At 47.9% G+C, this 27,800-nt stretch overlaps 2 protein-coding genes and 1 long non-coding RNA gene across 4 annotated transcripts in view; 2 read left to right on the forward strand and 1 right to left on the reverse strand.

Annotated features, from left to right (window-relative positions):
- Positions 1-7,881: 7,881 nt before the first annotated feature.
- BCDIN3D (BCDIN3 domain containing RNA methyltransferase) lies at positions 7,882-15,085 on the forward strand. 2 transcript variants are annotated; one of them, XR_009188247.2, is made up of 3 exons: positions 7,911-8,187; positions 11,539-12,925; positions 13,632-15,085. XR_009188247.2 is itself a non-coding variant. In XM_058308262.1 (2 exons), exons 1-2 carry the CDS (start codon positions 7,951-7,953, stop codon positions 12,133-12,135), a joined length of 834 nt encoding a protein of 277 aa, XP_058164245.1. In that variant the 5' UTR covers positions 7,882-7,950; the 3' UTR covers positions 12,136-15,085. The 2 variants fall into 2 exon arrangements, 1 of the variants encoding a protein (XP_058164245.1); XM_058308262.1 differs by having other exon boundaries at positions 7,882-8,187; positions 11,539-15,085.
- LOC131280598 (uncharacterized) lies at positions 10,817-24,178 on the reverse strand. The gene is made up of 2 exons (XR_009188248.1): positions 23,614-24,178; positions 10,817-12,131 (listed from the first exon to the last, which is right to left on the reverse strand). It is a non-coding gene; the product is annotated as an uncharacterized lncRNA (long non-coding RNA).
- A 91-nt stretch (positions 24,179-24,269) lies between these two features.
- The window catches only part of NCKAP5L (NCK associated protein 5 like), a gene marked incomplete at its 5' end in the record, with an annotated part of 29,959 nt that continues 26,428 nt past the window's right edge, over positions 24,270-27,800 (forward strand). The window contains 1 exon segment of the mRNA XM_058309111.1: positions 24,270-24,396. Coding sequence (XP_058165094.1) covers positions 24,270-24,396 — 127 coding nt within the window.

Consider the following 27,800-nt stretch of genomic DNA (forward strand, 5'->3'; position numbering starts at 1 on the left):
AGAAACAGTATAAAATGAAAAAAGACTTTTGGGCCCTTGAATCTCTATAGGCAGGAAACAGGCTGAGACAGCTACTCAGCTGAAAACATGGGCTCTTATGAAAAAGAAAGTGTGATTCAGAAGACAAAACCTCTGGAGTTAATGGCAACATTAACTGAATTCTGAATTCCTGGCTGGAGTTCAAAATTGCTATAACTACTCTCTGCTGTGGGCCTCTCATTTCCCCTCTTTTGAGCCAGAGCATCTATTGTGGTTCTCCTATGCCTGTCCCACCATTGTACATTGTGTGTATGTGTGTGTGGGGAGGGGAGCGGGTTGGGGTAAATAACTTGTCTTTCTAGTTCTCAAGTCTTCAGATTAGAGCAATCTTACCCAAGGAACCAAACTTGAGGTGATGGTGAGGAGTGACGGAATCGGATCTGTGTTTGACAAACAACTGTGGAAGGTAATATGGCAACATATTATCAAGCGGCTTTTAGAGCATACCCTTTGACCCAGAAATCACACTTTTAAATATTTATCCTAAGGAAATAACTGGGAAAAGGCCAAAAGGATACAACAGTCATGGAAGTATTGTTCATTAGAATGAAAATTTGTAAGCATAAAATATTAAACAACAAGGAATTGGTTAACAAACTATGATATACTTATTCTATAAAATACTTTGCCATTTAAAATAATGATATGGGTAAATATTTACTTATATAGAGAGGCCCAATGACACATAATATTATATTTAAAAAGCAAATTACCAACTATTGTGAAGATTTTTAAAAATATATTTTATGGTTCTTTCTTACAGTAAAATTCCAACTAATAAATGAGAAGGAATGATAGAATTAGAAAATCACCATTTTGCAGTGATCAGAGTAATAATTGATTCAGGCAAGATTCACCAATGGATGCTAAAACTTTAGGGTGGAAGATAGTGAACAGAATATTTACACAGTTTCACCTTATTTCTCCCCAAATATTACTTTTTTCTTTTCCTCGAAACAGCTTCATTGGGACATAATTTGCATTCTATACAATTCACCCATTTAAAGCACAGGATTCAATGTTTTGGTGTGTTTTTTTTTTAATACATTCAAAGGGTTGTACAGCCATCTCTACAATCTAGTCTTAGAACAGTTTTTGTTCCCCCCAAAGAAACCCCATATTGGGCGGGGGCGGTGGGGTTGAATGGGACCTCATATATTTTTTTTAATGTAATTAAAAAATAATAATAATAAATAAATATTTAAAAAAAAAAAAAAAAAAAGAAACCCCATATTCATTAGCAGCCATGCCCACTTCGTGAACAACCTCTAATCTACTGTCTGTCATTAGAAATTTGCTTATATTAGTCAACCAAAGGGATTCTGATGTAAAGTACCAGCAATCTGTTGGCTTTTAAAGAGTATTTATTTGGGGTAAAAGTTTACAGTTACAAGGCCCTAAAGAGTCCAACTCAAGGTACCATAAGAGGCATTTCTTCACCCAAAGACTGTTGCCATGTGTTGAAGCAAGATGGCGGGCGATGTCTGCGAGGGCCCAGCCTTCCTCTTCCTCCTAAGGCTCCGTGGGCTGGCAGAGGGCTCAGAGGCTCTGTTCTCTTCAGCTGCAAACTATCGGGCTAAACGGCTCATCTCTTATGGTTATCTGCCAGTCGCGGTTAGGATTTAGGTCTTTTCTCATGCCTTATCTAGATTTACTGAATTTTCCAGTACTGAAAAATTGTAGAGTGGGGAGCAGGTGTAGATCTGTGGTTTGAACACTGGTTTCGCATATATGACATCCTGTGTTCAATCCCCAGTATTTCCTTTAAAAATATAATTATACAGAGTGTAATAAAGTATACTGTAAAGGGAAGTCCAAAAAGTAGCTAAAAGAAAGAAACAGAGAAGGGGGGAGGGAAGGAGGAAGGGAGGAAATGGAAGGGAGGTTTACAAAGGGCAGGAATCAGGAAGCAGATGTGGTGCAAGCGATTGGCTTCCCGTCTACCATATTGGAGGTCCCGGGTTCGTTTCCCGGAGCCTCCTGGGGAAGGCAAGCTGGCCGGTGCAGAGAGCTGGCACAACAAAAGAGACAAAGAGGAGGGACAATGAGAAACAACGACCCAGGGAGCTGAGGTGGCTCAAGCAATAGAGTGCCTCTCTCCCACATCAGAGGTCCCAGGATCAGTTCCCGGTGCCTCCTAAAGAGAAGATGAGAAGACAATCGAACGCAGAGAGCACCACAGCGAATGGACACAGAGCAGACAGCAAGCGCAAAACAACAAGGGGCGTGGAGGGGGGATAAATAAATTAAATAAATCTATTTTTTTTTTAAAAAAAGGGCAGGAACCTTGGGGGCTCTGCAGAGGGCATCAACCCCAGGGTTGCACTGCAGAAATGACCTAGTTTGGGACCCACCATTCAACAATAATGAGTTGTGAACCTGAAAGAAACTTTTCCAAACTATCGAAAAATAGAAGTCTAATTTGATCCACCATGCCAAGGAAGGACTGAATTCCCTGTCCCTGGACGCTGATGTATGATTATTCTCCACTGCCCTTGCCCTGTGGCAGGAATATTCTTTGGGCTGAGGCAAGGTCAGGTGCTGCCTGGGGGTGGCGAGAGAAAGTATCTGCAGTGTCCATCTTGGGCAGTGGGTGGTGGGGTCCCAATCTCCCTGGATCCCACGGTAGGGGTGTCCTCAACTCAGAAGGGGGTTGGGAGGCCAGACACCCAAAAATTAACAAAAAAAGAAAAGACCAATGCCTGTTCTTAAAGTCCTACACTATGCAAGGCATTAATAACAGGGTGGTATATGGGAACTCTGTATTTTATGTAATTACTTTGCTAATTCTCTAATTAAAAAAATGTTAAGTGTCCACTACAGTGTGCTTTCCTCAGTCTGGAACAATTTATTCTTTCCTCTTGACTTGCTCAAATGCTGCTCATCTTTCAAAGTCTAGTTCAACTCCCCCCCTGTAGTCGACAGCTGCGGTTTTCACGTGCTCCCTTCCTTTCCTTTGGGGACTCGCCCTTCCCCCAGCTCACGTGGTTCTGGGGCTGGGGGGCGTAGGGAGCATGTCGTGCTGTGCCTGGCCCCCCTCCGCTGGGCCACAGGAGTAGACGTGCGACCCGAGCCTGGCCCACCCGGTCTCCCTGCTTTGAGGCTAAACTGATTCAGGGCATCAGAGCTCCCCTAGGAAAAACCTGTTCAGGTTCTCTGTGCTGGAGGGTGATGAAGTGGTTGTCATTTCCCCCAAACACACGCAGAAAGCCCATCTGTAGTAACAGAAAAGGGGGCTTGCCAGGAGAAAACGCTCAGGCCCGACAGCAAGGCGGAGCCCTAGGAGGACCCCTGCAGTCGCTGGAAAGCAGTGGCCCCACTCCCTTCCCTCTGACCCACACGGCACTGTGACATGAGGGAGAAATAGACCTTCACAGTGGTAAGCCGCTGAGGCTTGGGGTTCTTTAGTACCACGCTTAGCCAAGCTGACTGATTCTGCCCCAGAGTTGGAGAAACTGCCTTTACCTCCTGGGTTTCAGTTTCCTCATGTGAAAATGAGAGATTTAGACTGGTGTTCTTGTGGTTATCTTTAGGCTATAACACTCTAATTTATAAAATTGTATGGTTATAAACTCTACCTGGACTAATTATACAATTTCTCAACTATAATAAAGAGCACAGGGAAGCAGACTTGGCCCAGTGGTTAGGGCGTCCGTCTACCACATGGGAGGTCCGCGGTTCAAACCCCGGGCCTCCTTGACCCGTGTGGAGCTGGCCCATGCGCAGTGCTGATGCGCGCAAGTAATGTCCTGCCACGCAGGGGTGTCCCCCAGGTAGGGGAGCCCCACGCGCAAGGAGTGCGCCCCGTAAGGAGACCCGCCCAGTTCAGCCTGCCCAGGAATGGTACCACCCACACAGAAAGCTGACACAGCAAGATGACGCAATGAAAAGAGACACAGATTCCTGTGCTACTGACAATAACAAAAGCGGACAAAAGAAGAACACACAGCAAATCGACACAGAGAAGAGACAACTGGGGCGGGGTGGGGGGAAGGGGAGAGAAAAAAAATAATACATGGGAAGCAGATGTGGCTCAAGCAATTGAGCTCCTGCCTACCATACGGGAGGTCCCTGGTTCGTTTCCCAGTGCCTCCTAAAGAAGACAGAGTGTTGGTGCAATGGGCAGGTGTGGCAAGCTGACACAACAAGACAGACTAAAAGAAAAAAGAAAACATTATGAGAGACACAACAAAGTAGGGAGCGGAGGTTCCTGGTGCCTCCCAAAGAGAACAAGAAAGACAGTGAGCTGACACAACAAGATGATGCAACAAGAGACACAAGAAGGAAAAAAAACACAATGAGAGACACAACAAAGCAGGGAGTGGAGATGGCTCAAGCAATTGGGTGCCTCCCTCTCATATCAGAGGTTCCCGGTTTGGTTCCCGGTACCTCCTAAAGAAACAAAGAAGACAAACAGACACAGCAAGTGCAAAACAACAAGGGGGTGGGGAGAAATAAATGAATAAAATAAATCTAAAAAAAAGAGTTCATTTATAAACGGATTATGTTCCAAAACTTCAGGTAGGAGTCCCTAGTTGGAACACTGTTTCCTTGAGAAAATAGATTTTAAAATATGCATAGATTCCTGCTAGTCCCTCAGTTCTGAGGCCCCCAGAGCCCCACACTCGAGGCAGCGAGTGAAGTGGGAGCAAGGCAGCTGAGCAGAGGACTGGGGCAGGATAGAGAGGGTCAGGGCAGGGGGTGCAGGGCCAGGATGTCAGCTGCACAAGATTCCTTTGGAGGCAGAAGTCATTACACATGTGAGTTGTTCCTAAATTGGGTATTTCCAGTTCTGTCTACCTCTTCATTTTAACTGTCCTTGTTTCCATGTTCTGGGCAGGGCAGAGATGGCTTTACCATGGAGGAAATGAAGCTCAAGCTCCAGGGTCCTCATTCACATGAAGGTCCTACCAAGACCTCAGCCATGTGTCCACAAGGACATTTGTTACCGCGCAATTTGAAAAATCACTATCTTTTAACTAACGTCGGTTAAGACTGCTGTCTGTCTCCACCTCGACTCGCCCCCCTTCACATGTCCCCTTGTGTTCGATGGCACTGGAGTGGCCACAGGTAAATTTAGATCCAGCTAAGGAGAAGCTGAGTTGGATATATACTCCATTTGGGATCTATCCACATGGTCTACGGTCACCGCCATGCATGGCTGAGTTATTACTTAGGATGGAGCAATAGCTTCCAGGGATACTCTTATCAACCCACCATGAGGACTCACCCAGTGTTGTGAGGCCAGAGGTCAAAGCAAGATAACAGCATGGCTTACAGCATCTGCCACCAGAAGGATATGGGAGTGGAGGGGAATCAAGGTTTGAAAAGGTATAAAGACAGAAGCTAGTCTAAAGAAAAGTCTTCCAATCTTTGACATATCAAGAAGCAATCAACGGGAAACGGACTTTGGCCCAGTGGTTAGGGCGTCCGTCTACCACATGGGAGGCCCGCGGTTCAAGCCCCGGGCCTCCTTGACCCGCGTGGAGCTGGCCCATGCGCAGTGCTGATGCGCGCAAGGAGTGCCGTGCCACACAGGGGTGTCCCCCGCGTAGGGGAGCCCCACGCGCAAGGAGTGCACCCATAAGGAGAGCCGCCCAGCGCGAAGGAGGGAGCAGCCTGCCGAGGAATGGCGCCGCCCACACTTCCCGTGCCGCTGACGACAACAGAAGCGGACAAAGAAACAAGACGCAGCAAAAAGACACAGAAAACAGACAACCGGGGGAGGGGAGGGGAATTAAAATAAATAAAAATAAATCTTAAAAAAAAAAAAAAAGAAGCAATCAAAGTTTATGCAGTCAAAAATGCAGGGAGTCATGTGGAGCTGGCCATGCGCAGCGCTGATGCGCGCAGGGAGTGCCGTGCCACGCAGGGGTGTCCCCCGCGTGGGGGAGCCCCACGCGCAAGGAGTGCACCCCGTAAGGAGAGCCGCCCAGCGCGAAAGAAAGAGCAGCCTGCCCAGGAATGGCGCCGCCCACACTTCCCGGGCCGCTGACTACAACAGAAGCGGACAAAGAAACAAGACGCAGCAAATAGACACCAAGAACAGACAACCAGGGGAGGGGGGGAAATTAAATAAATAAATAAATCTTTAAAAAAAAAAAAAATGCAGGGAGTGGGAGGAGCTCAAGCAATTGGGCTCCCACCTACCACATGGGAGGTTCTGGGTTCGGTTCCCTGTGCCTCCTAAAAACAGAAGACAACCACACAATGAACAGACATGGCAAGCACAAACAACGAGGGGGTGGGGATAAAGAAATAAGTAAAATAAATGTTAAAAAAAAAGTGTAGGGAGGGAAGGATATGGCTCAAGCAGTTGAGCGCTTACTTCCCATACAGGAGGTCCTGAGTTCCTGCTGCCTCCTCAAAAAACAAACAACAAGCAAAATAAACGGAGGGAACCAACTCAGGGAAGCAGATGTGGCTTGGTGGTTGAGGGCTGGCTTCCCACATACGAGGTGCCAGGTTCAATCCCCCACCCCTGGAACCTTAAAAAAAAAAGTATAAGGAAAAAGTAATATGCAGGTGTGAACGCTGGTTAATTAATCAAACAATTATGGAATTTTTGTGGTACTTGTCAACTTTTTAAAATGTATTGTTTGTTATGGTTTCTCTTCTCACTCTAAATAAATATTCACTTTGGTACTGATCTTTGTACTTTGGTACTGTGATTTCCTGAATTCCTCTGTGACTTTTAGTCATTAACTTAATGTATCCTAATCTTTTTTTTTTTTAAGATTTATTTATTTCTCTCCCCTTCCTTCCCCCCCCCCCCCAGTTGTCTGTTTTCTGTGTCTATTTGCTGCGTGGTGGGTTTTTTTGTCTGCTTCTGTTGTTGTCAGGGGCACAGGAGTCTGTCTCTTTTAGTTGTGTCATCTTGATGCATCAGCTCTCTGTGTGCGCGGCACCATTCCTGGGCAGGCTGCACTTTCTTTCGCGCTGGGCGGCTCTCCTTACGGGGCGCACTCCTTGCGCGTGGGGCTCCCCTATGCAGGGGGCACCCCTGTGTGGCAGGGCACTCCTTGCGCGCATCAGCACTGCGCATGGGCCAGCTCCACACGGGTCGAGGAGGCCTGGGGTTTGAACCGCGGACCTCCCATGTGGTAGACGGACGCCCTAACCACTGGGCCAAGTCCGTTTCCCTCCTAATCTTATAATAGTGAAACAGCAGGTCAGGTAAAGGTGAGATGTGTGAAGCAAAAATTAGAAAAAGGGACAGGGCCTGTCTGAGCCCCTGATGGCGCTGTCTGCAGGGGTCGGGCATCAGCCCCTCAGAGGGTGTTGAGCAAACTGCAGGCTTTGGGAGCAGGAGGCCCTTTGAAGATGAACTGACTCGCACGACTCTGCCGACCTCTGGCTAGCCCTGCGGGACATTCTGGGCCACCCCGGCTTGAACCTGCTACTGAGGCTGCCCCTTCAGTTTCTCTCCCGGCCGGCTCTGTTTTTTTTTCCCGTCTGGCTCAGCCCACATCTTGCCCAGCCTCATTCCACCATGTCTGTTTCAGTGCTTCTCCTTTCTCCCTCCTATTTCCGTTTTCCTGAAACCAACTTGCCTTCGGTCGCCTAGCTGCATCCTCTATTGAGTGTTCATTCAACAGACATTGGCTGAGCATCTTGGAGCCACGCATTGTGCTAGGCCCAGGAGAGTCGGGGCTGAAAATAACACAGCGGCTGCCAGCACAATCTTTGGAGCCAGGCTGCCTAGAGTCAAATCCTGCTACTATCACTTTCATCCGAGGGCCCCGCGCTTCAGCACTGAGCGCCAGCCTGGACTAGGCACCGCGGCACTCCCACCCCCTGATAGGGGCCCCTGCCTTCCGCGCACGCGCACTGGCCGCCCGGCCCGGGCTCGCCCCGCCGCCCCAACCCGGCTTCCGGTTCCGCGGGATCCCGCAGGCGGGACTCGGGCCAATGGCGGCGGCCACGAGACCGACTCCCCGGGGCGCGGAGGAGGCCTCGGCGGGGGAGGAACGGCGAGTTCTGGAACCCGGGGCCGCCCCGTTCGGGAATTTCCCTCATTACTCCCGCTTCCACCCTCCGGAGCTGAGGCTCCGCCTCCTGCCCCCGGAGCTGCTGCAAAGGCTCTTCCCTAACGAGAGTCCCAACCCGAGACCGATCCTGGGGCTCGACGTGGGGTGTAACTCCGGGGTGAGTGACCGGGGAGAGATCGGAGCAGGAGCCCAGTGGTTGGCTGCCTCAGCCCTCACTGGGGTTCTGGCCTGGGCGTTAACATCACACCCATCGAGACTTTTCCAAAATGAGCTTAAAGGCACAGCGGTGATCCGCCCTGTGCTGCTGCTCCCTGCGCGCCGCGGTGCCACAACCCTCTCTCTTAGGAATCTCGGGGAGGCATCATTCCCGACTACGTTCCGAATTCCCGGGTCCCCACCCCGCGGCCCCGCGCTCCGGGCCCCGCGCGGCAGGGGAGGGGCGCTCTCGGCTCCCCGCGCCTGCCTCCTCTGCTCTAGCGTAGCTGGCGACCTGGCTGGAGAGAAGCGTCGTCCGCAGACCCACTTTTGGGAGCAGGAGGTTGAGACGGGGTTTCCCGGGAGAGATCAGGCAGTGGTGACAGGGTCGTGCCTGGAATTAAGGTTCACATTTGTGCCAAACGTGGAGCCAAGTGGTGATTTAGCCAGGAGTTGACGGAGCACAGTGGAGAGGATGGAGAAGGAAATTACAGCATCGTCCCGGAGGAGGTGGAGGAGGGAGGCACTGCCACGTCTTCTTACTGCAAAGTATTCTTTCAGGCGTGTAGTGATTATGGTGAATCCACATGCAAAATAACGGAACACCTATAGCCTGCTACAAAAATTAGACCCCTCATTCCACTCCCTCCATCACCATCGACCTGGTGGGGGCTGAGGAGGGAGGAGGGACTGGGGAGAGTTGGACTTACAGTGTTAATGGCCTTTGGCCAAAAAGACTGGTGGAGGCTTGACGGCCCTGTGGGAGCAGCTGGTAAGATGGGAGTGAGGGGAAGGATTTGCCTACGGATTTAAAGGCCTGAATGAGCAAATGACTGGGTGTTCCCCGCAAACATTTCTTCACTGTGATATCGAAAATCAGGGGGAAAGCAAGGGAAAAGAGACCGGGGCTTAGATTTCATGCGAGGCATTAGGAAACCACTGCAGACTTTAAAATTGAGAGAGTAGTGTGTATGCACCGTGGAGGCAAGGACTTCGTGGCAGTTACCTGGGGCGGTGGTTCCCAAACCCGGCTGTATATTTAGGGAGCTTTTTATTTTGCACTTAAAAAAAGATAATGCACTTGATAAAACATTAAAAATGCAAAAAGGTATATAGTGGAAAGTAAGTCTTAACTCCCAAACTTAGTCCTCCTCTTCCCCTCCACAGTGGCAACCAGTGTTTGTCATTTCTTGGGTATCCATCCTGTGTGTATACAATATTTATGTATGTATAAATTTGCCCCCTTTGGGTTTTACAAATAGTAGCACACCATTGTGCACCTTGCTTTTTCATTTTGTAATCTGGGGATTACTCGAAAGTCTACCTTTTTTTTTTTTTTTAAACAACCTCATCATAGTCCATTTATTAATATTATCCCATTGTATCTAATACAGGGAGTTTTTCATTTAATTTTGTTTTAAAAGCTCCAGACCTACTGAATCAGAATCTCGGAATGGGACCCATGACACTGCATTTCCTTTTTTAAGCTTCCAGGGGACTTTAGGATTGGGGAATTTAGGATGGAGAGAATGAAAAGATGTGATAGAGAATGAGGTGAAAGAAGTGGTCAGTCAAACATGGATCCACACTCAAGATCAGATGGGAGGAGGGAGACCAAAGAAGTAAAGAGAGAGATGGGAAAAAAATCAAGCAGGGTGATATTGGGCCTTGCTACTCAAAGTGTAGGCCTTGGACTAACAGCATTGGCATGACTTGGAAACTTGTATAAAAATACAGAATCTCACCCCTGCCCCAGATCTACTAAATAAGAACCTTTAGTTTAACAAGATTCCCCAGGTGATTTGTAGTCCCATTAAAATTTGAGAAGCTACCATAGAGGGAAGAACCTAACACAGCCTTATCTTGCCACATACTTATCATGTGACATGGGACAGGTAAGTCAATAGCCTCTCTGAATCATAATTTTTAAAAAATGTTATAGTGGTAACATAAATACAATATAACTTTCCCCATTTTAACTGAACTATAATTTTTAAAATACTGTTTTTGTGGTGAACCATGACATGAATATGGAAAAGTCCATAAAACATAAACCTGTAGTTTATGAATAATTATAAAGCAAATCACTTTATGACCACTGTCCTGACGAAGAATAAAACATTGCCACCTTCCTCCAAATTCCCCATATGCCTCTTCCTTATCATAACCCCTCTTTCTTCCCAGAGGTAACTACTAACCTTTTATAATTGTTTCCTTGCTTTTCTTTATAGCTTCCTATTATATCCCTAAGCAATAAATAGCTTAATTTCATCTATTTGAATGTCACGTAAGTGAATGCTTACCATATATTTTCTTGTGTTTTTCTCACTCAGCATTATGTATTTTAAGAGTCATCCATGTTGTTGCACTGAACTGAATTCTTTCATTTTTAAGTGCTGTGTAATATTTCCTCTTAAGGAATATACATTTTTTTATCTATGCTTCTACTATTGGACATTTGGGTTGTTTCCAGCTACATTTTCTTCACCCACATAAAGAGTATAAATATTTTCCTCACAGGATTGTTGCACAGAGCAAATGAGGTAGGGAATAGGAAAATGCCTTGAAAAGACCGTACTGAACAGCACAAATTTAAGTTAGGTAAAAATTGTTGTAGAAGTCAACGTTAGAGAAAGGAGATGGTAACTTGTTTAAAAAGTCAAAATGGTGCTAAGATGGTAAAAATCAAGAATTATTAGATTTGGCCAGAAGGAGATCAGCAATAAATCTGGGGAGTGATGGCTATAGAAGCAGAATGTCTCAGAAGGGGGTGTTGAAAACAGGTAGTAAAACTGAATTTGTAGAGTAAATGCTGACTGAGGACTTTTTGGAATCCAGACTTTCCCAACCACAAGTCTGCCAAGTGGGTTGTTCTAAGATGGCGTGTATTCCATATCTTCCTGGTAAGGAACTGGTTATGTCTCTGGACTTCTCTCCTAGCTCTCATTCCTGGGGTCTGCGGTACCCAAAAAAAATGAAAAGAGGAAAAGATAGAAAGTTTACCAGCCTATTTGTTAGGCTGGAAAATTCTGCCCTAGGCACCTTGGCTGCATCCTTTGGTCTCTAACTTTCATTGGTAGGACCCAGTCGTTAAGAGTTAGGGAACTCTAGAGATGGTGCATTATGGCTTGTGACCCCTGGGGGGCGCTGAGAGCCTGGCCTGTGGAACTTTCCATTCCGCCTCCTCAGGGTATAGTTTATGAGGGGCTAGTCCTACAAAGCCAGGGACAGGTGGCAGTCTGAGTGGGAGAATGAGAGAGACAGGTTTCTCTTCCAGTCACTGCAATGACAACGCTCTTTTGGATTCCCCTAGGAGCTGAGTGTGGCTCTGTACAAACACTTCCTGTCCCTACGTGATGGGGAGGCCCATGCAGACGCTGCTAGAGAACTTCGCCTCCTCTGCTGTGACATAGATCCAGTCCTGGTGGCGCGAGCGGAGAAAGAATCCCCTTTTCCTGGCGCCTTGACCTTTATCACGCTGGACTTTATGAATCAGAGGACCCGGAAGGTTCTCTTGAGCTCTTTTTTAAGCCAGTTCGGATGCTCCGTTTTTGACATTGGCTTCTGCATGTCAATAACCATGTGGATTCATCTGAACCACGGAGACCAGGGCCTGTGGGAGTTCCTGGCCCACCTTTCCTCCCTCTGCCACTACCTTCTCGTGGAGCCGCAGCCCTGGAAGTGTTACCGCGCAGCTGCCAGGCGTCTCCGGAAGCTGGGCCACCATGATTTTGACCACTTCCGCTCCCTTGCCATCCGAGGTGATATGGCCAATCAGATTGTAGAGATCTTGACCCAGGACCATGGCATGGAGTTAGTGTGCTGCTTTGGCAATACCAGCTGGGACCGGAGCCTTCTACTCTTCAAGGCAAAACAGACCCAAGAGATCATCTCATCCCTGAATCACTGATAGAAGAGGAGAAAGAAAGAAACAGATTAATTCTGGAGGCAATGAAATGGGGCGAAAGGAAGTCCAAGAAAAGAGATATTGAAAGGGTTTTACACTGAGAATTAACATTCCTGGGTTCACTCTCCTTTAACTCCTTAACAGTTGGGCAGCCTCAAAATCCGGCAGAAACTTTTGGCAAAATGTCCAAGGCATGCTATGTCCTTTTGTATCTTTGAAATAAGGACAAGCTGTCACTCTACTCCCCTTCTTTCCACCTTGCAATCTAGGTGAACTATTTTTCCTAAAAGATGACTCAAATATATTTTTTTAGAACTCTTTCCACACTCCTATAGCACTTTGCATTTATACACTAAATTCTAGCGGGCACTGCATAGAAGCCTCTATTATACTGTTACCCACATCGTATCATAATAGTTTACATGCCTTTTTACCACCACCACAAGATCGAGCTCCTCAAGCCCAACTTACCTTTGTACACCTAGGCCTAGCACAATGCCTGACACATGGCAAGAAGCCCGAGAATTATTTGTTGAATGACTATATGAACGAATCTGCCTGAATTAAATTATTGAGAAGAAAAGGGAGATCTGTGATTGAGCAAAGACTGCCCGGGAAACCATGAGAAAAGAGGGAAATTAGGAAGTTGAGAGGGAGATAAGCTTAGTCTTTGCTTGTCATGAAGCTTGAGGTATGTTTTCTCAAGCATGCCTTTAAGACATGAGTATTGGTGATTTGGAAGAGGACAGCAGATCAAGACTGGATATAAAAATTCAGAAGTCATTCAAATAGGGTGAGTGAGATTTTGTGAATAGAAAATTCGAAAAATGAATGGATATGGAAGGAGAGGACTGTGTCCTAGTACTGAGGGCTGCTAATAGTTACTGAGAGGGGAAAAGGAGCAACCCAAAAAGCTCTGGGTTAGAAACAGGAAAAAAGAAAACAAACAAAAAAAGATAATAGAGCAACATGTGCCAGACATACCTTCATTACTCCTTGAAACAACCAGATGGGGTAGGGTCAGTTATCTCCATTTTGCAGATGTGGAAACTGAAGCCTATCAAGGGTAAGAGACTTTCCCAAGGTCTCACACCGAGTAAGTGGCCGAGCTGGGCTTTGAACCTAGGCAGGATGGTTCCAGAGTCTGGGCCTAAGCTGCCACGAAATGGCCCAGAAATCAAGGCTGGGAAGAGATTCCAGAAACCCAGTGTAGTGTAGGCGGAAGAGCACGAGCTTCAGAGTTGCTCTGCTTCCTCACTCTATGTCAGGGGTTCTTAACCTTTTTTGTTGCACGGACCCCTTTGCCAGTCAGGTGAAACCCGTGAACCCCTTACCAAGTCTATATACTACACTATATAATAATACACTATACTGTGTATTATTATAGTGTATATAATAATACACTATTCTGTGTATTATTTAATAAGTATATCACACCTGCACCAACACGTCCCCACAAGAATAATGTTTTTTTTTTAAATTTCAATTCAACCTCACAGGCCCCTGGTTAAGAACCCCCGCTGTATGTCTTCAGATGTGGAACGAGAGACTGAGCCGGGCCTCCCTTCGCTGCCTCTGACGCTCTTAGAGTTCCCCTCGCAGGAGTCAGACCTAATTGTAGGCTGAGTCCTGACTTGGCCTCGCCGCTGCCTACCAGCTAAACAGGCTTGACCCTGTGGTGCTGCGGAGAGTGAGGAGTGAGCAGCCCCACGCAGCCAGCAGGGACACTTTCAAGTCTTCCTCCTCCCCAGCTACCCTCTCGTGGTACCGAGGACTGGCCGGCAACTCTAGCCTCCCCCTTAATTCCTGAAATTCCCAATCTGCCCTTAGCTTTGACCCTGGGTAGAGCCTCCTGAAGCTGGGGGTCAGTCTGTTTCATGCTCAAGAGGCAGGGCTCCCAAGGCCAACTCCCGGGATCGATTTGATTGGCCCCCAACCCCTTGGGATTGAGTTTGGCCAGGGTCAGTATGGTGGAAAACATCATGAGGAATCAAGATCCGCTAGTAATTGTTGTACGTCCACCTTGTTCGAGTCATTTAACCTCTCCACGCCTCGGTTTATTTATCTGGACAGTTGAAATAACAAGATCTTCCTTTTCCTGTGCTCAAATGGATTAAAGGATATGAAGGTATTTTGCAGAATTCAGTGTTAAAAACAAGGTGCCATCGCACCCCGCAAGCAGGCCGCAGATCATGTTTGGGCTGCCCCAGACCACAACTATACTTGGTAGACCAAAAAGGCTGATGAGAAAAACACCTCATTACTACAGAAAGCATGCGTCTTATTATCTCAAATTGTTTTTTAGGATAGGGAAGTCAAAAGGACTTCAGCTTCAACTCTACAGAGCATTTTAAAGGAAGCAACGCTGTTGCCAATGGAGATGAGGCCAGTTTACGATGGTCTCAGAGTGGTCGCAGTGGTTACAGAGATGAAGTCACTCATTTCCCTGCAGATCTTAAGAACATTTTGAGACCTCATGACCCTGCTGTGTGTTCTCCCACCATCCTTCACGAAGACATCGTGGAGGAGTGTATGTGGGGCTGTGCTGGACTGAATAACGGCCCCCAAATGCCTGTGCCCTCTTCCCCAGAACCTTTGTTACCTTAGATGGCAGAGGGACTTTGCTGATGTGATTCAATTAAGGGTTTTGAGATGGGGGGATTAACCTGGACTATCCAGACAGGCCCTAATTGTAATCCTAAGTGTCTCTCTGTAGGGGTAGGGGGAGCAGAGGGAGATTTGACCCTAGTAGGAGATAGGAAGACAGAAGTAAGAAGTGGGAGTGATGTGAGGAAGGGCCGTGAGCCAAGGGATGCAGGCAGCTTCTCGAAACTGAACAAGTGTGGGAACAGCTTCTCTCCTGAAACCTCCCATGAAACACAGCTCTGCCAACACCTTGATTTTAGATTTCTGATCTCTAGAACTGTAAAAGAATAAATTTGCATTGTTTTAAGCTACTGAGTTTATGGTGATTTGTTACAGTGGCAACAGGAAACAAACAGGGGCTCTGACTACACTGAGACTTGGGTACAAGACCACCCGGCACCTTTTCCAAACAACTCTTTAATGGCATAAAATGGCCCCAGAGACCCAAGGAGGAGGCAAAGCCTCTGTCTACGCGGCTAACTGAGGATTTCCAACCACTAAAAGCTTCGGAAGATCCTTCAGCATATGAACCTGACCTGTTGGGAAGAACCGTTGTGTTTCAAGCTGCTAGTTCAAAGAAAATGTGTAATTAGTGCCCATAACCCTGGGGCTCTGGTACACCAGAAAGGTGTATAATGGCCTGGAGCGCCCTTGGAGACAGAATATCTTTGGTTCCAAGAAAAGATCATATTTACCCTCAAACCAGCCTAATTTAGAATCTAACAGCAAGCATAGTAAGACTTCTTAAGGGACAAGACATATAATGACATTTTTATCTAATATATTAAAAATATTTTCACTTCAACATACAGTCAATATAAAAATCATGAGCTGTGTTACCCTATTTTTTTATACTTCAAAATCAGAAGTGTATTTTGCACTACAAGTCATCTCAGTCCAGACCAGCCACATTCCAGATACTCATTGGCCATACATTTTTATGGCAAATCAAAAAGTATCAAATGCCTTTCATATACCCACCATGATCTTATCTGCTGCGGGGCTAGAGGAAAGCAGGTAAAATAACCCCAGTTCTTTCAAAGGTTATCCTTGATTCATTCAGCAATTACATTAAAGTTGAGGAGGAAAGAGGAGGCTAATACAAAGTAGCATGCAATCAAGTGAGGTTCAGAAGAGGGAAAAATCTTCCTGGGCTAGAATGGACATGGAAGACTTTCTGGAAGATGCGGGACTTGAGCTATCCCTGAAAGGGAAGGAAGCATTTGGTATGACAGCAGAGGGAAAGGAGCATTGCCTGTGAGCCTGGAGGGAGGAGCGTCTTGGCAAGGGCACACAGGAATAGGCGTGTTTTATGTTGAGGACGAGACTGGCTGGTATAGAATGGAGATGTCATTCTGGGAAGTAATGGGAAATAATAAAACAGTGATCCATGCCATTTAACAAGATTCTAGATGGAATCGTTACAAGTAAAAAGAAAACCAGAAGCACATTAGAGAAAACAAGTAATTTTAAAACTTGTACCTTCTAAACAAAACAAGAAACCCAAAAACCATAAAAGAAAGGTTGATAAGTTTGACTACATAAAATAAAAAAGGAAAAAAAAAACTCCAATAAAGTCACATGACATACTACCAACTAGGAAAGCTATTTTCAATACTTGTGATAAAGGACTAATTTCACTATAATACAAACAACTCTTATAAGTATTAGAAAAACATTTATAGAAAACAATAATAGCAGATAAACACTTGGAAACTTGTTTAATCGTACTCCTTAATTATACGCAAGGAAAACAATGAAAGAACATTTTCATCACTTAGATGAGAACAAAATTCACAAATTTGATAAAACAGTGGTGATGAGAGTGTAGGGGAAATTGATATTCTATTACCCGGTTAGTGGGAATGTAAATTGACATGACCGTTTCAGAATGCAATTCGTCTTATCAAAATGTAGACAGCACATACCCAGGAATTTCACTGCTAGGAATTTATCCTCTAGATATACTTACTTACGTATGCAAAGGTGACTGCACGATGTTACCCGTTATGGTATGGTTAATAATAGTGAAAAGCCAGAAATAATCTAAATACCCATCAGTAGGAAACATAAATAATATGGTACAGCCAAAAAATGGAATACTATGCAGTTATTAAAAAGAACAAGGGAGGGGAGTGGGGGGTATATGGGGATCTCATATTTTTTTAATGTAACATTTAAAAGAAAATGAAGGGAAAAAAAAAGAACAAGGGAGATCTCTGTATGTTAAAATGGAAAGGTCTCCAAGATGTGTTAAGTGCAAGAAACAAGGCGCAGAACGGTGTGAATGGTAAGATCCCATTTCGGTACCTTTTAAAAAAATATATGCATGGAAGGTAATAATAAAACATCTGAAAATGGAAAATCAAGGAATAGCAGAATAAGCATATTACGTACTTAGAAGAATCAGCCAAATGTCTCACTGTCAGGGGTTGGAAATGGTGGTGTTGCAAAGAATTACTTCTATATTTGATTGTTTTAACCATATGCACATATTTTTTAAAAAACTAATTTTAAATTATTTTTAAAATAAAATTAAGTAGTGTCTCTCTAAAAATAACTTTACCTTGATCCCATATCTTATGCTCCATTTCCTCACCCACCTCTCTCCCTAACTTTTTCCTCCCAGCATAGCCAATATTCTTGAGGGTTTTTTTTTAAAATTTATTTATGTATTTTTATTTATTTCTCTCCCCTTCCCCCCCCCCACCTGTTGTCTGCTCTCTGTGTCCATTCGCTGTGTGTTCTTCTGTGTCCGCTTGCATTCTTGTCAGCGGCACCGGGAATCTGTGTCTCTTTTTGTTGCATCATCTTGCTGTGTCAGCTCTCCGTGTGTGCAGCACCACTCCTGGGCAGGCTGCACGTTTTTCACACAGAGCAGCTCTTCTTACAGGGCGCACCCCTTGTGTGTGGGGCTCTCCTATGCGGGGGACACCCCTGCGTGGCACAGCACTCCTTGTGCTCATCAGCACTGCACACACTCCAGCTCACCACACGGGTCAGGAGGCCCTGCATTTGAACCCTGGACCTCCCATATGGCAGACGGACGCTCTATCAGTTGAGCCAAATCCGTTTCCCTTAAAGAGTTTTAAACACTTATCTTTATTTCTTACTCTATACATCTTTCTCAACCCTTCAAAATCTGGTTTTGCCAAAAGCCTCCAGTGATATGTGGCTAAAGTCTGTGGAGATTGCTCAGTCCTGATCGAACTTGACCTCAACACCTTCAGGAACAGTTCAGTCCTTGTGTGTGCGTGTGGAACCTTTCCTGGTTTTCTTCCTCCTTCTCTGGAGACCCCTCCCCATGGCTGACGCTCCTCATAGCCTGTTGCAGCCCCACTTCTCTTCTCTCCTGGCCTGATCTCTACTCCAGTGCTTCTGTTCCCACCTAGGAGCTGAGGACTCACCAGTTTCTCATCTCTAGCCCAGATCTCTCCCCTGAGCTTCGGAATCACTTACCCAAACCCACGTCAGGGTTTCCCAGCCTTTTCCATATCATGGCCCACAAAGAAAACAATGTTTTCCTGGCAGTGGCAGCCGCTCTTGGTCAGAGGGTACTCGTGCTGCCCTGGGTGAGATCATATGCAGCACCCCACAGCCTCCTCCTCAGGCACAGTGGTTTACGCTCTGACCTGTTCAACTCATCTCTTCTCCATCACCATCATCACTTTTCTAGTCCAGACCACATCATTTCTCATTTCCCCCCTCAATGACTGCAAAAACTTTCTGTCTGGTCCCCTGACTTCACAGTACCACACTGCAGCAACAGTGACTTGGAAAATGCAAATCTGATTGTGCCCCCTCCCCGCTCTGCTTAAAACCATTCACAGGTTCCTCATGGCTCCTGAGATCAAGTCTGATCTTCCCATTGCTTACCTTGCCAAGCTCATTGCTTATCATACCACACTGAATTCCATATTTGATATTTGTTATCTAATGTCTGGCATATAATAAAGACTCAATAAGAATTTTTTTTTTAGGAGGTACTGGGGCTTGAACCCAGGACCTCGTACATGGAAAGCAGGCACTCAACTACTGAGCTACATCCGCTCCCCATCGATAAGGACTTTTGAGTAATGAAAAGTGAGGTAAGGGAAATGGACTTTGGCCCAGTGGTTAGGGCGTCCGTCTACCATATGGGAGGTCCGCGGTTCAAACCCCGGGCCTCCTTGACCCGTGTGGAGCTGGCCCATGCGCAGTGCTGATGCGCGCAAGGAGTGCCGTGCCACGCAAGGGTGTCCCCCGCGTGGGGGAGCCCCACGTGCAAGGAGTGCGCCCGTGAGGAAAGCCGCCCAGCGTGAAAGAAAGTGCAGCCTGCCCAGGAATGGCGCCACCCACACTTCCCGTGCCGCTGACGACAACGGAAGCGGACAAAGAAACAAGACGCAGCAAATAGACACAGAGAACAGACAACCAGGGGAGGGGGGGAAATTAAATAAATAAATAAATCTTTAAAAAAAAAAAAGTGAGGAAATAGGGGTTCAAGATCTGAATAGATACATCATGTCCATGCAAGGTAGGAGCTTTCAAAGCACATATTGGCAATGCTGTCAGAAGCCAAGCAACATCAACGTCCCATGTGGGATAAGCAGCAGCAGCAGAGATCTATTCCTGTTCAGCAAATGAACCAAATAGCAGCCTCTCTCCAGCCCTGTCTTCCTCTTACTGAGCAGGGAAGACATCAAGACTGCACTCAGCAAAATAAAAGCAGGAGGAAAAAAAAGTACACTCAGAGGCAATCCAACCTGGAGAAGAGCCAGCTTATTAAAATGTTTTGAGAGGCCAGTTACCAACCCATCTCCTGCTATCAGGAGTTCTAAACTGGGGTCAGCTAATCAACCAGTGGAACACTGACTAAGTGGTTACAATGCCAAGCTCGGGAGTAAAGATGCCCCAGTGACCACATCGTACTGAAGCAGAGAACTCCATTCAAAGTACTGATGCAAGCAGTGAGGGAGTGGTTCTCTGAGATGCCAGTCGTCAGCACTGCATGCACAGTTAGACCACGCCACCGAACTGGTTTGTTACCAACAGCTTGAGCACCTGGAGACCTAAGAGGCCTAGCTTGTTTTATAACACAGGCAACTCGAGTAAGGAATAATAGATGATTAGCGGTATATATATATATATATATATCAACTCGAGTAAGGAATAATAGATGATTAGCGGTATATATATATATATATATATATCAACTCGAGTAAGGAATAATAGATGATTAGCGGTATATATATATATATATATGTATGTATATATAACAAGGGTGGAGAACCAACCTTGGGACTTCTGTGCAGTTTTTAGTAATTTAAGTGAACAGCAGCATTGAGGAATGAAGGTATCTTAAGCCTCATCAAGGTCAGAAAAGCAGTCATGGAGCAATGGTAGCTACATTTCTTTCACCTCAGTGAAGTGGATTTGTCTGTGAAGCAGAGAATCTGCCAAAATCAGAATGCCTAAACCATCAAGCATGCAAAAGTCTTTAAGTAAGAAGGGCAGATACTTGTTCTGACAAGTGCAGATGTTCCAGCTTTGTTTATAAAATGGGTAAACATCTGGATGAAAAGTGTCATGTAGATGTTCTGTTTGCTTCCAAAAATTCAGCTATTTGGAAACATCCAAAAATACTTAGAAATGCCTGGCAGACTTTTAAGGTTTTCCACCACCTGGTTTCGGAATAAAACAGATATATGCAGCTTTACTGAACTCCTAAGCACTTGAGGAAAGACGTTCTGTTGTAATCTCAGGACTAGCTTACTGGTCTCTATTCAATAAACATTGGAAGATTGAATAAGAACTAGTCAATGCTGTAAGTTTCCATAGGTGCCACTTCTATCATCAAGAAATAGGTGAGGGGGAAGTGGACTTGGCCCAGTGGTTAGGGTGTCCGTCTACCACATGGGAGGTCCGTGGTTCAAACCCCAGGCCTCCTTGACCCGTGTGGAGCTGGCCCATGCACAGTGCTGATGCACGCAAGAAGTGCCCTGCCATGCAGGGGTGTCCCCGCGTAAGGGAGCCCCACAAGCAAGGAGTGCGCCCCGTAAGGAGAGCCGCCCAGCGCGAAAGAAAGTGCAGCCTGCCCAGGAATGGCGCCGCACACATGGAGAGCTGACACAACAAGATGATGCAACAAAAGAAACACAGATTCCCATGCTGCTGACAACAACAGAAGTGAACAAAGAAGAAGATGCAGTAAACAGACACAGGGAACAGACAACTGGGGTGGGGGGAAGGGGAGAGAAATAAATAAATAAATCTTAAAAAAAAAAAAAAAAGAAAGAAATAGGTGAGGGAAGCGGATGTGGTTCAAGTGGTTGAACTCCCACCTACCACACGGGAGGTCCCTGGTTCAGTTCCAGGTGCCTCCTAAAGAAGAAGAGTAAGATAGCCAGCTGATGTAACAAGATGATGCAACAAAAAGACACAAGGAGGAAAACACAATGAGAGACACAACAAAGCAGGGAGCAGAGGTGGCTCAAGCGTTTAGGTGCCTCCCTCCCACACGAGAGGTCCCTAGTTTGGTGTCAGTGCCACCTAAAAAGAAGATGAGCAAACAATGAACAGATGTAGCAAGTGCAGCAAATTGGGGGGGGGGGAGGAAGGGGGGAATAAATAAATAAATCTTTAAAAAAAGATAAATGAAAACATGTTCACAAAAAATTTTTTTGCACAAGTTTATAGCAGCCTATTCATAAGAGCCAAAAAACTGGAAAGAAACCCAATTATCAACTGGAGAATGGATTGTTTGAAATGTGATATATTGATACAATGGAATATTATTCAATAAGAAAAACTAATAGAGTAACTAATACACATGGGATGGAACTCAGAAATGCTACTAGACTAGAGGAGTCAGTACAGCTGAGTGAATGCCTGCCTCTCATAGACAAGGTCCTGGGTTCAAGCCTCAGTACCTCCCAAAGAAAAACACCACCAACAACAAATAGACTAATGAAGGCTAACACAAAAAAGTATATACTGTTTGATTGTTATTCATATGAAATCAAATAACAGACAAAATGATGGTGACCATTCAAAATATTGCTGGGGAAGGGTGGTGGTGGGTGCATGGAAAATGACTATAATGAGGCATATGACAGAACTTTCTGGGGTGATAGAAATGTTTAGTATCTTGTGGGTGTTGGTTACGTGGGTGTACATTATTGTTGAAATTCATCAAAGAGAACACCTAGATCTGTGCATTTAAGGATATACCAATAAAAAATATTAAAATAACAGCAAAAAGATAAGATCTGGTGGGAGTAATCATCAGGACATCTTTTAGGTTTCAATAATAAGTGCCTAACAACTCTATACACATAAATTTGACAACTTAGATGAACTGGACCACTTCCTGAAAAGCACAAATTACCACAGCTTATCTAAAATGAAGTAGTTTGAGTAGCTGTATTTTAAGTATTAAGGACATTGAATTCAAAATTTTAAAACTCCTCAAAAAAGAAATCTCTAGGCCCAGATGGTCTTACTGGAGAATTCTACCAAATGTTTAAAGAATTAATCAATTCTACACAATCTCCTTCAGAAAACAGAAGAGAAGAGAACGCTTCCCAGCTTGTTTTTGAAGGGAGTATTAACCTGATACCAAAATGAGAAAAAGATAGTTAAAATTTTTAAAAAGGTAGTACAGACCAATATTACAAATAGAATTTAGCAATATATAAAACAAATTACATACCAAGACCAAGTGGAGTTTATTCCAAGGATACAAGGCTGGTTCAATATTTGAAAATCAATCAACCCCACCATATTGACAGGCTTAGGAAGAAAAATCACATGCTTATATTAAAGCACTTGACTAAACTCAGCACCTATTCATGGCTAAAAAAAAAAAATCCTCAACTCAATAAAGAGCATCTACAAAATATCTGCAGCTAACCTTATACCTAATGGTAAAAGACTGAATACTTTCCACCTAATTAGGATCAAGGCGAAGATGTACTGATTTTACCACTTTTATTCACCTGGAAATTCTAGCCAGTGCGATAAGACAAGAAAAGAGAAAAAAGGGAAAAAAAGCATATGGATCTGAAAGGAAGAAATAAAACTGTCCCTATTTGCAAATGGCATGATTATCTATACAGGAAATCCCAAGGAATCTACAAAAAACGTCTAAAATTAAAAACTGACCAATAAATTCCTCTTATTTAAATGGAAAAAATAATATTACCACCCTCAGGCACTCTTCAACGAACTACCCCTATGCTCAAGAACCCAATATGCTTTATCATCTGTCTTGTCAAATCCATATCCTCATTCTGACCTCCTCCATACAAAATCTCCAGACTTCTCCTGCTTCTCACCCTCCCAAAGTGATCTGTTCGTGTTCCATGCAGAGGAGCTGTGCATTCCTACCTGAGTCTCCTTGTGTCCTTACTCTGCCTGGATCCTACTCATTTCTCTCTGCCCATCAAATCCCATTTTAAATTAAAAACTCCTCCTTCAGAGAATAGCCCTTGAGTAATCCTAGCCAATTTGAACATCCCATGTTCCCTCAGGTTTATTTTCATTTATTGGACCAGTAGGTTGCTTTAAGTCACTGTATACTTGCAGCTGAAGCAATTTTCATAAAATGGGCAAGGACTGTGCCTAGGGATCCCTTTGTATTTCTCTGCAGAACCCAGTTCAGAACCTGCATTTCCCGACCCCCACAATACAATGCCGGTTGTGCAGATATGGTATCCAGATAAGGACAAAAAGATGCTTAACCAAGAATCAGTAATAATGCTACCGAAGAGGAGCTCTGACGCTCTGCAAGGTCCTGGGTGGGCTGTTTGCTTTTCCTCTCTAAGCACATGGTTCTACTGGGCAGGACCTTACCCCACTGAGAGAGCAAGTGGTTAAGAATAACACCGTATCCTTTTTCTGCCCCATCTTCCTTCCCGAATCAGTGAGGACACGGCCAGCTCTGCGATGACAGCAAAACCTGTTCCTAGCGCCCAGTTTTCCGAATATACTGGAGGACTCCATCCTAGCGGGAGAAAAGGAGACCCCAGCATTTAAGGCCAAGGAGGCACTCAAGCCTCTTCAAACGGATTTACACCCAACACGGATGCAGAGAAGCAAATCACAAACACCAAGGCTCACCACCCCATACCCACGTGCACGCCCAGCCCCACAGAGCAGACACGCAGGCCCGCGGGCCCCCGCGCAGCTACTTAGTTCTCTCTGCTTTTGCCTCTCCCCCTCGGGCACCCGGTCCGGCCCAGCCCAGCGTCCCCTCCCCGGGCACTGGGGAGGTTTACCCGGCCAGGCTCGGCCTGGGCAGTGTTTTTGTGCAGGGGGGGAGGGGGCTATGGAGGGGGCCCTCCCTCCCTCCGGGGCGGAAGCGGCGCACGCCGACAGGGCAGACTTAGCTCTTGTCCTGGGAACATCTGGAGGGGGCTGGGAGGGGCGCGCAGGCGGGGTGAGCGCGGATTGGACGCGCGCGGCGGGAGGCGGGGCCTGGGCGAGGGGCGGGGCTCGCTGGCCCCTTTAAAGCCTTGACATCAAGAGGCGGCCTCGGCACCCCCACTCCCTCGGCGCCCCCCCCCCGCCCCCGGAGCCGCGGCCATGGACCCGGCGGATCGGGCCCGCCCTGGTCCAGCTCGACACCTGATTTCAGTGAGTTCCGGGTCTACTTGGAATCTCGGGGGCTCCGGTTGGGGTGGGGGGTGGTTCCCCCGGCCGCGGGGCCGGGGTTGTGGGGGGCGGCGGTGGGGGGGCAGGTCTCCCGCAGCCGCGGTGGGCAGGCGAGGGCCGCGCAGCCTCGCGCCCGCACCTCGCCGCCAGCCCCTCCCGCCCGCCGCACTCTCCCCCGGGGGTCCGGCTGCGCCTCTGCCCACCCCACCCCCTCCCGCCCCCCGCGCCGTCCTCGCGCACACTCCGTGGCCCCGGAAGGGAAACTTTCGGGAGAAGGGGATGTTCCGGGGGCCGGTCTCCCTCCCTCCTGGAAAGCACTGACCTTGCTCCGGCTGCGTTCCCCACCCTGCCCGCCTCCCCCGGTGCAGGAGCCCGGCGGGCGGTGCGGGTTGGAGGGGTGGGGGAGAGCGGCTTCCCCCCCCAAACGCAGGCGTGGCCCGCGCGCTCCTTCCAGTCCCGGTGGCCTGGGCCGGTGGGGCGTGGGGGAGGCGGGAGAGGCGGCGAGGCCCGGGTCCCTGGGAGACCCCCCTCGGACGCTTCGAGGGGCTGCGGGAAGGAGGCGAGGACCCCGGCGGGCTGAACGCTAGGGAGAGGCTGGGGAAGGGAGAAGGGCTGGGCAGGGAGTGGGGCCAGGGCAGCGCCTGCAGGAAAGGCTCGCCGGGTCCTGGCTGCGGTGCCAGAAGAATGCAGAGAATTTATCTGTGCCCGACACTCCCCTGGCGTGGCTCGACTAGGAAGGCGGCCGACGGGACCCCAGCGCCCTCTCATTATCCTCGGCCCAAGGTCCCGCAGTCTCTCCAGCCCTGGCACTACCCCAAGGACACAGAAGGCCCTCACTTCCCACAGGCCTGGACTTCCAGGTGTCTTAGCCCTGGGTCAGCCGAGTCTGCCCAGCCTGGCCAGCTGGTGCCTAACTATGGGCCTGCTGGGGCGCCCAGGGGCCTTCGGCCGAGGGGTTCACTGGCCAGGATGGCAGTCCTTCTTATTCCATCCCCACCACTGCTCCCCCGCCCCACGGGCCCTGCTACGTGAGCACAGTGACCAGCCAAAGGAAGTGGTTGGGGTAGAGGCCTGGCATAGGCTTGGTTCTTGGACAATAGAGAGGGGTCAGGGGCCTAGCCATTCTGTGGTCCTTACCCTTGGGGACAAAGAACCTCGCCCAGTTGCCTCATTGCCCACTCCCTTGCAGATGTTATGCCAGCTTGTTCTCTGAGACCCCTTGTCTGACAGGAAGGACGACGTACCAAATTCTCCAAGGCTGATTCCCTGACTTCCTAAGAATAACCTGGGGTTAGCGGGTTTCCTTCCCCAAAGAAACCACAGCTATTCCTGTCTGGGGAGATAGTCCCACATAGTTCAGCTTTGTTTCCAAAGTCTGTAGTCTGTTCAGGAGGCAGTTTCAACCCTCCAGCATCTTTCTCTGGTTCAGACCTTTGGGGAGAGAACAAGAACCAGGAGAGGCAGTTGGCCTGGGCTACAGTAAAGAAGGCTCTTCCACAACAGGCAGTCAAAAACCTATGCATATGAGGAGCAAGCTTCTACCACTATGGACTGAGAGGCGGGAGATCTGGTATCTGTTCTTCCTAGCTTGCTGTGTGACCTTGGCCAAGAAAGTTTGCCTCTCTGGGCCTCAACTTCCCCCATCTGTAAAATTCAGGAGTTGGGCTAGAAAGCTCTAACATTTCCTCTCCCTTGCACCGATGATTCTCAGCTCTGGAAGAGTTGAGCAGGGCAGCTTGGTGAGGAGAGCTTGAGGAGAGAGGGTTCTGCATTACGGATGCTTAGGATTAGAACTTGGGGTGGAGGGACGCAGACTCCCTCATCCAGCCTGTGAATAGCCTTCGTCCTGCTTGCCCCTGGCACCGTGGGGTATGAACTCCTGCTCTCTCGGGTTTGGCCCACCCATCGCGGCCTCGTGGCCTCTAGTGAGACATCCTGGCGGGGCCGGTCTTGGAGTTGGGCCTTTGGGGAGGGGCTGGGAGAGGAGGCAGCCAAGGGCCAGCCGGGCGAGCAGATTCCCAGGAGACAATTTGATCTCAGCTGTTGGGACTTGTTTTAGGAGCTGGGCCAGGGAGCACAGCACACTTGTCCGCCCTCTTATGGGAAGAGGGCAAGGAGGGCCCCAGGGCTGTGGCCCAGCCCACCCTCAGCCCCGGCCCTCCCTGCCTCAGCTCGGCATCGCCACCCCCAGCTCCCAGGGAGGGGGCTAAGGAATCTTCCCTGCTCCCAGGCCCTGCCGTGCCCATCCTGCAGCGGGCAGAGGCTGCCCCCACCTCCCCTTTCCCGGCCCCCTTCCCTCCCTGGGGTAGGGCATTTTCAGGAGTCAGGCTCTTCAGGTTGGGACTCGCTCTCCAGCTCCAGAGCCAAAGACCTTCACGTTCTTGTTTGTTTCCATCCTTGGTCTCCCAGGTGCCGAGGGGAGCGTTGAAGGAGAGGTGGTGGGGAGAGGCCCTGGAACGGGCCGGACTTGGGACCCAGGCCTCTGCCCACACTTAGACCTGTGGGGCGAAGCCGCAGCAGGAGGGGGCTAGGTTAGACCCCGAGGAAAGCCCCCTCGCGATCTGCCGCGAGCCCCTGGAATAATGGATAATGGAAGCTCCCAAAGAGCGCTCGTATTTCCAGAAAGTGGTGAGCGGCGGCGTCCCTGTCCGTGAAGGCTGCAGCTGTTGCTAGGCAGATGCTGCTTCCCTCCCGGGCGCGGCTCTGAGGCCAGCCAGAGGGTCCAGGAGAAGCAGGGGGCCGAGGGATGCCCGGTGGCCTAGGTGGTGTCGCTGGCCCCATCTGTCTGGGGTCACTAGAACTGCAGGTCGAACGCAAGCCCCCTCCCTGCCTCAGCTGCCCACGCCCTGGCCCCTCCCCCAGTTCAGCACCCTGTGGCTGTGGGCTTTGCCAGCCCCCACCCGAGCCCAGGCCGCTCCTCCAGCCCCGGTCTGGCTGTACCAACGGACTGATTGGATTTTCTATACTTGGAGTTTGGAATTTCTGATTGAACATGCAAATTTATGTAAATCAACCTGAGATCTGCCACCACGTCAAAACAACAGAGTCACAGGCTGGAAGGAATCCTAGAGACAGTCTGGTCCATCCCCCTCATGCTCAAAATGGGGAAACTGAAGTCCAGAGGGGGAAGTGATTCAAAGGGGGGTGAGTGTCAGACCCCTGACTCGGGTCTAGTGATCTACGTGGCCCTGCTCTGCCTCGATTTCTCGGGCATGAGTGGGCCTGGTTGGATTTAAAGCTGAGAAGGCGGTTCTTGAACCTGAGATTGCAGACGCTGGGTCCTTGGTGGGTCAGAGAGCTATCCCAGGGGCTCTGGTCAGCCCTCTAGCAGGCTGAAGGAAACCTTTTACATCCCTCAGCACACTTCTCGGCTGCTTCCCTCCATG

The sequence above is a fragment of the Dasypus novemcinctus genome, chromosome 12 (assembly GCF_030445035.2).
Source record: "Dasypus novemcinctus isolate mDasNov1 chromosome 12, mDasNov1.1.hap2, whole genome shotgun sequence".
NCBI lineage: Eukaryota > Metazoa > Chordata > Mammalia > Cingulata > Dasypodidae > Dasypus > Dasypus novemcinctus.

Coding starts and splice junctions, on each gene's coding strand:
- BCDIN3D (XM_058308262.1), top strand. CDS start 7,951: ATGGCGGCGGCCACGAGACCGACTCCCCGGGGCGCGGAGGAGGCCTCG. Junction 8,188..11,538: donor ACGTGGGGTGTAACTCCGGG/GTGAGTGACCGG, acceptor GGATTCCCCTAG/GAGCTGAGTGTGGCTCTGTA.